The 10,824-nt window shown below is 48.7% G+C and overlaps 1 protein-coding gene across 1 annotated transcript; it reads left to right on the top strand.

Annotated features, from left to right (window-relative positions):
- Positions 1-358: 358 nt before the first annotated feature.
- On the top strand, positions 359-5,715 carry PYCARD (PYD and CARD domain containing). Its single transcript, XM_063935220.1, has 3 exons — positions 359-855; positions 2,989-3,048; positions 3,431-5,715. The coding sequence occupies exons 1-3, from the start codon at positions 579-581 to the stop codon at positions 3,715-3,717; spliced, it is 624 nt and encodes a 207-aa protein (XP_063791290.1). The 5' UTR covers positions 359-578; the 3' UTR covers positions 3,718-5,715.
- Positions 5,716-10,824: the final 5,109 nt, after the last annotated feature.

Here is a 10,824-nt window from a genome sequence, read left to right as displayed (position 1 = left end):
ACCCCTGTTTGCAGAACTTCCCAGGTAGCCGCCCACAATAATGCTACAGCTGAGGGGGGACAGCGAGCAATCACGCAGGTGGTGAACGGGTCCTTTCCCCCACCATCGGTTTTGTACTTAAACCCCTGTCCACAGGCTTGTGGATGTCTCTAGTGCAAAGGAGCGACACACAGACACACAACTGCCAGCTTTTAGGAATACACACTTTTGTTGACCAAAGGAGTGATAAGACAGTTATTACTACAACTATCTTGCCTCTGTCTACTAAACAGCATTCCAGGCAATACTAGTGTATGACAGGGGGTACAACCCTACTGTCTTACTGCTGTAACTTCAGACTATGCAGAAACATCAGCTTTACATAAACGCTGAAGGGCAGAGAACAACCACACCAGGAAATGCAGCAGCTAATGCGTGTGCAGAGAAGCTTTCACTTTCTATTTCCAACAAACGACCTGTCTTCCAAACGGTTCTACTTCTGCAGAACAACTAAAGACTGAGCAAGGGCTGCCAGCAGGCTATAACACAGGAGATCGCGCCCAACTTTCTAGTGTGAAGGCGAGATATAGGAAGAAGAGATGGTGAGGACAGCCCGGGACGCCCTGGTGACCGCCCTGGAAAACCTGGACAAGAAAGGACTGAAGAAGTTCAGGAACAAGCTGAATGACTGGCCAATCAAAGAGGGATTTAACAAGATCCCAAGAGGCCAGCTGGAGGACACCGACCCTGATGACGTTGCTAATCTGATCAAGAAATTCTACACAGATACCTATGGAATCCAGGTGGCCTTGGCTGTTCTAGAAGCTATAGATGAGAAGGATGTGGCTGCAGATTTCCGCTCAGACCTGAGAAATGGTAAGAGACCAACCAACGAGACATGGGAGAATAGTAAGAGACCTACTTATTCTACACTTAGAGGTGGTGAAGACCAATGTAGAACAGAATAGGAAATGTATTCACTTTGTAGCAGGGAAAGATATTTCCTTCTGTAATCATCACTTCTTGCAGGAGAAAGTCTGTCTATAGAGAACTGTACTGCAGATAAAGAAGAACAGAGAGGCGAGAGTAGTGTCAGTCCTGCTTACAGGCTGTGCAGAAACAGAAGAGGAAAAGCATTGCTGCAACTCTCAGCAAGCGGGAAACGCCATCTAGTCCTACAACACAGACGTTGAGGGTTAATCAAGGAAGTAGAGCAGGGATTGTGCAACACAGGCATATATATATACAGGCACTGTAACCCCTTCCCTGCTGCTGAGGTTTTCTCACCCTGGTGCTGAGGTCATTATTTCACATTAGCGCTCGTCACATTCCAACATCAATATCACTGAATTATTTTTGTAGACTTGGAGGGAGGTTTATTTAATCTTAGAGATAACACGGAGAGAGATAAAGTACCAACCAATCCATTTCTGTCCTTTTACAGGCTACGTTTGTGAAATGACAGTCAGGAGCTGATTAGTTTGTTATTTTTCGCTCTCTTACATTATCTCTCTCCACGCTTTGGTACCTAAAAAATACCATTGGTCGTTTTACTCATTCTAATATGTCTACTTTTTTTTTTTTTACTCAAAGGTATTGAAATGTCAAGAAAGGTTTATATCAATAATCCAGCCTTCCATAATAGTGAAGAGCAGGACGCTATGTGCAGGTTTAAAAAATAAAATAAAAAATCAGCTCTTAAAATGAAAATGCATTAAAGAAAATAAAAAAATAACTGGCTCAATTTAAATGATTTACTATGGTAGTCCAACAAGGCCTACCGTTTTATAAAGTAGACATCCTACCGCATTAAAGCGGGGATCCGTTTTTTATTTGGCGCAAGATGGGGGAGATAAAGACTTTAGATTCCCTGTCTGTGGAAAATGTTATTTTATTGTGTACGGTTTCAGTTGTTATCTGGTGAGCAATAACTAATAAGGGGGCACAATGTTTGGAAGAGGAGACGCCCCCTCTTTCAGGGCCACAAAATTTGAACGAGTGGACTGCACCGTTGCTGGTGTCATTATGGGGGTGAGAGGGATTGTAATGCCCTTCCCCAAATATGGAAAACATACGGTTTCTGTAGCGCAGGGTTACATTATCCAGTGATCACCTGCATTAAGCTATATGTAGACCCATCGTTTCAAAGCGTGGGTCGTCCTCCTTATAAAATGGGTTTCCCTGATTTTAGAGATGCAAAGTTTTGGGAGATCTTCCCCCACCCATAGACTCCATGATTTTTCTGTGGTGTTGGTGGTTTTGCCTGGTGATCATTGTCAATAATCTCTAAGGGGGGCATATAATTTGAAAGACGGTGCACCCATTTTTCGAGGTCTTGTGGCTGGGAAGACAGAGTAACTTCCCTCCAGTATTTTCATTCATTTTATTTTATTTTTTTAATAAGCACCAGCACTTCACAATCTGGCCCAGCACCTGACAGGAGCAATGGATTTTTTTTTTTTTTTTTTTGTAATGCAGCTTCTCGTTGTGGAGGACAAGTCCCACTTGTCCTTATCTCTATTCAGTACTAGGTATAGACCAAGGTGATCATTCACATGATTGGGTGTTAATTTGGGAACAACTAATGAGGCCCTAAAAGATGTTAGCGAGCAAAAATCTCAACAGTCCATTTGTCCCATTTGTCTCTCAAATCCTCGGCCAAGTGCTAACGGTCTTCTCGCTGGTATGCCGACACACTGTGCAGTCACCGCTTACACTGGTAGATCTTAATGTCAGCCCTTAGTGTCACGTGTTATCTCCAGCTGTTGGCATTGGCCAAGTGTTCTGTTGGGAACCACATTGTCAAATATATGTGCCATGTGGCAGCAACTGAACACTTTTATAGAATATTGTGGAGTTGTTATACTTGGTAACGCAGTATAAGGGCACAGCATACTTACATATATACAAAGGCATCTTTTGGCTGCTTTCTGAGCACCAGGATACACAGGGACTTCTGACTGTAATCATTGTCTTGCTTGGCCTAATCCTCATTTTTCTTCCTTTTAGTTGCTGGTTTTGAATTTGAAGTGGAGCCCAAGGGAACTGATCAAGAAGCGACACCTAAAGGTGAGCAGTGGAAGTGCAGACAGATAATTGTCCGCTTCTACTATGGGTAGATAGTGGATCAACTTTATTTGGAACTTACATATAGGCAGAAGGAAAGGGAAAGTAGGGACACAACATATGATTATGAGAGGATGGATAGAGTAGAATAATAGGTAAGAAACATTAGGAGGGGGAGGTGGTGTGCAGGAATTAGTTATAGAGTATAGATTTCATAAAGCCCAGATTTTTAATGACAGTTAGAAGCTGTTTGGCTGGTACTTTTTCACGGTGCAATTTATCACTCTCCAAGGCTTGATAAATCTGAGCCACAGTTTGTGATTAAATCACAGGTGAAAGAGCACCTATAGGACAAATGTGTTAATATGATGTTTTGTAATTCCAGCTACTCCTCCTCTCCCTGAACCCACCAGAGAGCACTTTGTGATTGAACACCGGGGGGCTCTCATAAGCCGGATGTCCCTGGTGAGTCCGCTCCTAGACACACTTCTGCAGAGGAAACTGCTGACAGATGAACAATACGACGCTGTCCTCAGTAAGCCAACTAATCAGGACAAGATGCGAGAGCTCTACAACCATGCCAGATCCTGGGGGGACACCGACAAGGACATCTTCTATGAAGCCCTGAAGAAACATAACGCTCCTCTCATCCGGGACCTGGAAAGGTCCTAAAGCTTTCCCCGAGTAATAGTAATGCAGCTACAGCGTTACCTCCTGAGACCAGCGTCCTGTATCTGCAGAGATGTGCGGAGTGTCCCATCACACTGTACATTGGTGCCCTCTGCGTCATACACAGACACAGCATCCGTCCAGAGATTCATTCATGTCCTCGATGTTTATCTTTTTTTTTTTCAAATCTGATAAGTAACTCTCTTAACCGGTGCTCTAATGGCTGATACCACACAGCACATTCCCTCCTACGTGTCATTATACCTTGAAATGCTCTAATGGCTGATACCACACAGCACATTCCCTCCTACGTGTCATTATACCTTGAAATGCTCTAATGGCTGATACAGGTTGAGTATCCCATATCCAAATATTCCGAAATACGGAATATTCCGAAATACGGACTTTTTTGAGTGAGACTGAGATAGTGAAACCTTTGTTTTTTGATGGCTCAGTGTACACAAACTTTGTTTAATACTCAAAGTTATTAAAAATATTGTATTAAATGACCTTCAGGCTGTGTGTATAAGGTGTATATGAAACATAAATGAATTGTGTGAATGTACACACACTTTGTTTAATGCACAAAGTTATAAAAACTATTGGCTAAAATGACCTTCAGGCTGTGTGTATAAGGTGTATATGAAACATAAATGCATTCTGTGCTTAGATTTAGGTCCCATCACCATGATATCTCGTTATGGTATGCAATTATTCCAAAATACGGAAAAATCCGATATCCAAAATACCTTTGGTCCCAAGCATTTTGGATAAGGGATACTCAACCTGTACCACACAGCACATTCCGTCCTACGTGTCATTCTACCTTGAAATGCTCTAATGGCCGATACCACACAGCACATTCCTCCTACGTGTCATTCTACCTGGAAATGCTCTAATGGCTGATACCACACAGCACATTCCCTCCTACGTGTCATTCTACCTTGAAATGCTCTAATGGCCGATACCACACAGCACATCCCTCCTACATGCCATTCCACCTTGAAATGCTCTAATGGCCGATATCACACAGCACATTCCTCCTACATGTCATTCTACCTGGAAATGCTCTAATGACCGATATCACACAGCACATTCCCTCCTATGTGTCATTCTACCTGGAAATGCTCTAATGGCTGATACCACACAGCCCATTCCTCCTACGTGTCATTCTACCTGGAAATGCTGTAATGGCTGATACCACACAGCACATTCCTCCTACGTGTCATTCTACCTGGAAATGCTCTAATGGCTGATACCACACAGCACATTCCTCCTACGTGTCATTCTACCTGGAAATGCTCTAATGGCTGATACCACACAGCACATTCCTCCTACATGTCATTCTACCTGGAAATGCTCTAATAGCCGATATCACACAGCACATTCCTCCTACATGTCATTACATCTGGAAATGCTCTAATGGCTGATACCACACAGCACATTCCTCCTACGTGTCATTCTACCTGGAAATGCTCTAATGGCTGATACCACACAGCACATTCCTCCTACATGTCATTCTACCTGGAAATGCTCTAATGGCCGATATCACACAGCACATTCCTCCTACGTGTCATTCCACATGGAAATACTCTAATAGCCCATATCACACTGCACATTCTCTCCTACGTGTCATTCTACCTGGAAATGCTCTAATGGCTGATACCACACAGCACATTCCCTCCTACGTGTCAGTCCACATGGAAATGCTCTAATAGCCGATATCACACTGCACATCTGATATCATTATTTCACCTCTATACATTGTTATCGAATGTGAATAAGATGGCAGCAAAAGCTGGGACCTTACCTCAAACACCCCATAATACTCAGAGAATCATTTCCTCAGGGAAATGTGTAGATTTTCTTTATTGGCAGGATTTTAACATAATTCCACACAATGTGAACGTGTATCTGTTATAGCAGCGTGGAATATCATTTATTGTGTTTACACAGTTTTCAAGAAATGGAAAATAAAAGTATCAGAATACTGAGGAATAATCGTGTTCTTGATTGACTGTTTGAAACGTAAATGTGTCTGACTGTGAACATGTGCCTGTTGCATACACAGAATGGGGGAAGCCATCCAATTTTTTTTAAAAAGCCAGCATTCCCCTCTTATTGTCATATAGGGGCACACTTAGAGGGATTTCCTGTGGCCCAGAACCCCCCTAATGCTTTAATCAGGTGATCTGCCTGCTCGGCTTTTGTCATTTTGCTTCCGCTCCCGGCAACGTGTCTGCATGAAAGGCATTCTCCAATGCAGGCATCTTGTTACAGATAGGTGGGGGGATATGTATGAAGCAGTGAAAAGAGTGGAGAAGTTGCCCATGGCAACCAATCATCTTTGAAGTAACATTTATCAAGTGCATTCTTTAAAATTATAGGTAGCAGCTGATTGGCTGCCATGGGCAATTTCTCCAACTGGCTCACTTCTTCACACTTTTCACTGCTTCTTACATCTCGCCCGGGGTCTACATACGGGCTAAGCCCCCTGCACCGTGCAGACCATTCAAAGGAGACACTACAGTGTAAGTCTTTGTGTCCTCTGATTGGATGGCATGTGTACTGATCACCAAGCCGTCCAATCAGAGAAAAGACAGCATCAGTGTTTATTGGTTTGTATGGTGCAAAATGCTGTGCTGTTAGTTTACACTGTGGAGAAAAGAGGTGCTGAGGAGGAAGAGTCTGCAGCCCACTCAACAGCAATCATTAGATGATACCCTATTAGAGCACAAAGGGAAGAGGGCTGACAGTGGGAAATGGCGGGTTGTGAAAAGAGAGCAAGGTGGGGTCAGAACATGGTATACTGATCTATAGTTGGGTGAGGAAAGTATTTTGTATAGAGAAAAATATGTTGCAGTTTAGTAAAGAAATAACATGGGAGGTGGGGGAGGAGTCCTGGCGTGGGGTGGGGGGTGAAGGTATGTAAGCTCAGGGTTGTAAACAAAGACCTGTAGGAGCTAAATTGGATTTGTAGGGGTAGAGACAGCTGAGGTAGAGATGGCTGGGGTAGAGACATCTGGGGTAGAAACTGCTGAGGTAGAGGCGGCTGGAGTAGATACGCTAAGGTAGAGACAGCATGGGTAGAGACTGCTGAGGAAGAGACGTCTGGGGTAGAGACTGCTGAGGTAGAGACGGCTGGGGTAGAGACTGCTAAGGTAAAGATGGCTGGGGTAGGGACAGCTGAGGTAGAGACGTCTGGGGTAGAGACAGCTGGGGTACAGATGGCTGAGGTACAGATGGCTGAGGTACAGATGTCTGGGGTAGAGACGGCTGAGGTAGAGACAGCTGAGGTAGAGACGGCTGGGGTAGAGACGGCTGGGGTAGAGACGGCTGGGGTAGAGATGGCTGGGGTAGAGATGGCTGAGGTACAGATGGCTGGGGTAGAGACGGCTGAGGTACAGATGGCTGGGGTAGAGATGGCTGAGGTACAGATGGCTGGGGTAGAGATGGCTGGGGTAGAGACGGCTGGGGTAGAGATGGCTGAGGTACAGATGGCTGGGGTAGAGACGGCTGAGGTACAGATTGCTGGGGTAGAGACGGCTGGGGTAGAGACGGCTGAGGTACAGATGGCTGGGGTAGAGATGGCTGAGGTACAGATGGCTGGGGTAGAGATGGCTGAGGTACAGATGGCTGGGGTAGAGATGGCTGAGGTACAGATGGCTAGGGTACAGATGGCTGGGGTAGAGATGACTAAGGTACAGACGGCTGGGGTAGAGACGGCTGAGGTACAGACGGCTGAGGTACAGATGGCTGGGGTAGAGACGGCTGAGGTACAGATGGCTGGGGTAGAGACGGCTGAGGTACAGATGGCTGGGGTAGAGACGGCTGGGGTAGAGACGGCTGAGGTACAGACGGCTGAGGTACAGATGGCTGGGGTAGAGACGGCTGAGGTACAGATGGCTGGGGTAGAGATGGCTGAGGTACAGATGGCTGGGGTAGAGATGGCTGAGGTACAGATGGCTGGGGTAGAGATTGCTGAGGTACAGATGGCTGGGGTAGAGATGGCTGAGGTACAGACGGCTGAGGTACAGATGGCTGGGGTAGAGACGGCTGAGGTACAGATGGCTGGGGTAGAGATGGCTGAGGTACAGATGGCTGAGGTAAAGATGGCTAGGGTAGAGACGGCTGAGGTACAGATGGCTGGGGTAGAGATGGCTGAGGTACAGATGGCTGGGGTAGAGATGGCTGAGGTACAGACGGCTGGGGTAGAGACGGCTGGGGTACAGATGGCTGAGGTACAGATGGCTGAGGTACAGATGGCTGAGGTATAGATGGCTGAGGTACAGATGGCTGAGGTATAGATGGCTGGGGTAGAGACGGCTGAGGTACAGATGGCTGGGGTAGAGACGGCTGAGGTACAGATGGCTGAGGTACAGATGGCTGGGGTAGAGACGGCTGAGGTACAGATGGCTGAGGTACAGATGGCTGAGATACAGATGGCTGGGGTAGAGACGGCTGAGGTACAGATGGCTGAGGTACAGATGGCTGAGGTAAAGATGGCTGGGGTAGAGATGGCTGGGGTACAGATGGCTGGGGTAGAGATGGCTGAGGTACAGATGGCTGGGGTAGAGACGGCTGAGGTACAGACGGCTGGGGTAGAGATGGCTGAGGTAGAGATGGCTGAGGTAGAGATGGCTGAGGTACAGATGGCTGAGGTAGAGATGGCTGGGGTAGAGATGGCTGAGGTATAGATGGCTGAGGTACAGATGGCTGGGGTACAGATGGCTGGGGTAGAGACGGCTGAGGTACAGATGGCTGGGGTACAGATGGCTGGGGTAGAGACGGCTGAGGTACAGATGGCTGGGGTAGAGAAGGCTGAGGTACAGACGGCTGGGGTAGAGATGGCTGAGGTACATATGGCTGGGGTAGAGACGGCTGAGGTACAGACGGCTGGGGTAGAGACGGCTGAGGTACAGATGGCTGGGGTAGAGACGGCTGAGGTACAGACGGCTGGGGTAGAGATGGCTGAGGTACAGATGGCTGGGGTAGAGACGGCTGAGGTACAGACGGCTGGGGTAGAGATGGCTGAGGTACAGATGGCTGGGGTAGAGACGGCTGAGGTACAGACGGCTGGGGTAGAGATGGCTGAGGTACAGATGGCTGGGGTAGAGACGGCTGAGGTACAGACGGCAGGGGTAGAGACGGCTGAGGTACAGACGGCTGGGGTAGAGACGGCTGAGGTACAGACGGCTGGGGTAGAGATGGCTGAGGTACAGATGGCTGGGGTAGAGACGGCTGAGGTACAGATGGCTGGGGTAGAGATGGCTGAGGTACAGATGGCTGGGGTAGAGACGGCTGAGGTACAGATGGCTGGGGTAGAGACGGCTGGGGTAGAGACGGCTGAGGTACAGATGGCTGGGGTAGAGACGGCTGAGGTACAGATGGCTGGGTTAGGGACGGCTGAGGTACAGATGGCTGGGGTAGAGATGGCTGAGGTACAGATGGCTGAGATACAGATGGCTGGGGTAGAGATGGCTGAGGTACAGATGGCTGGGGTAGAGATGGCTGAGGTACAGATGGCTGGGGTAGAGATGGCTGAGTTACAGATGGCTGGGGTAGAGACGGCTGAGGTACAGATGGCTGGGGTAGAGACGGCTGAGGTACAGATGGCTGGGGTAGAGATGGCTGAGGTACAGATGGCTGGGGTAGAGACGGCCGAGGTACAGACGGCTGGGGTAGAGACAGCTGAGGTACAGATGGCTGGGGTAGAGACGGCTGAGGTACAGATGGCTGGGGTAGAGACGGCTGAGGTACAGATGGCTGGGGTAGAGACGGCTGAGGTACAGATGGCTGAGGTAGAGATGGCTGAGGTAGAGATGGCTGAGGTACACATGGCTGAGGTAGAGATGGCTGAGGTACAGATGGCTGAGGTACAGATGGCTGAGGTAGAGATGGCTGAGGTACAGATGGCTTGGGTAGAGACGCCTGAGGTACAGATGGCTGGGGTAGAGACAGCTGAGGTACAGATGGCTGGGGTAGAGACGGCTGAGGTACAGATGGCTGGGGTAGAGACGGCTGAGGTACAGATGGCTGAGGTACAGATGGCTTGGGTAGAGACGGCTGAGGTACAGATGGCTGGGGTAGAGACGGCTGAGGTACAGATGGCTGGGGTAGAGACGGCTGAGGTACAGATGGCTGGGGTAGAGACGGCTGAGGTACAGATGGCTGAGGTACAGATGGCTGAGGTAGAGATGGCTGAGTTACAGATGGCTGGGGTAGAGACGGCTGAGGTACAGATGGCTGGGGTAGAGATGGCTGAGGTACAGATGGCTGGGGTAGAGACGGCCGAGGTACAGACGGCTGGGGTAGAGACAGCTGAGGTACAGATGGCTGGGGTAGAGACGGCTGAGGTACAGATGGCTGGGGTAGAGACGGCTGAGGTACAGATGGCTGAGGTACAGATGGCTTGGGTAGAGACGGCTGAGGTACAGATGGCTGGGGTAGAGACGGCTGAGGTACAGATGGCTGGGGTAGAGACGGCTGAGGTACAGATGGCTGGGGTAGAGACGGCTGAGGTACAGATGGCTGAGGTACAGATGGCTGAGGTAGAGATGGCTGAGGTACAGATGGCTGAGGTAGAGATGGCTGAGGTACAGATGGCTGAGGTACAGATGGCTGAGGTAGAGATGGCTGAGGTACAGATGGCTTGGGTAGAGACGCCTGAGGTACAGATGGCTGGGGTAGAGACGGCTGAGGTACAGATGGCTGGGGTAGAGACAGCTGAGGTACAGATGGCTGGGGTAGAGACGGCTGAGGTACAGATGGCTGGGGTAGAGGCGGCTGAGGTACAGATGGCTGAGGTAGAGATGGCTGAGGTACAGATGGCTGAGGTATAGATGGCTGGGGTAGAGACGGCTGAGGTATAGATGGCTGGGGTAGAGACGACTGAGGTAGAGACGGCTGAGGTACAGATGGCTGAGGTATAGATGGCTGGGGTAGAGACGGCTGAGGTACAGATGGCTGAGGTACAGATGGCTGGGGTAGAGACGACTGAGGTACAGATGGCTGGGGTAGAGATGGCTGAGGTACAGATGGCTGGGGTAGAGATGGCTGAGGTACAGATGGCTGGGGTAGAGACGGTTGAGGTACAGATGGCTAGGGTAG

The sequence above is a fragment of the Pseudophryne corroboree genome, chromosome 7 (assembly GCF_028390025.1).
Source record: "Pseudophryne corroboree isolate aPseCor3 chromosome 7, aPseCor3.hap2, whole genome shotgun sequence".
Taxonomy (NCBI): Eukaryota; Metazoa; Chordata; class Amphibia; order Anura; family Myobatrachidae; genus Pseudophryne; species Pseudophryne corroboree.
Note: the sequence above shows the minus strand (reverse complement) of the source record. Positions and strands in the feature narration are given on the sequence as shown.

What these genes read in the sequence shown, in the direction of transcription:
- PYCARD (XM_063935220.1), top strand. Translation starts at nt 579, where the DNA reads ATGGTGAGGACAGCCCGGGACGCCCTGGTGACCGCCCTGGAAAACCTG. An exon ending in CCGCTCAGACCTGAGAAATG is followed by an intron (nt 856 to 2,988) that starts GTAAGAGACCAA and finishes TCTTCCTTTTAG; the next exon opens with TTGCTGGTTTTGAATTTGAA. An exon ending in TCAAGAAGCGACACCTAAAG is followed by an intron (nt 3,049 to 3,430) that starts GTGAGCAGTGGA and finishes TTGTAATTCCAG; the next exon opens with CTACTCCTCCTCTCCCTGAA.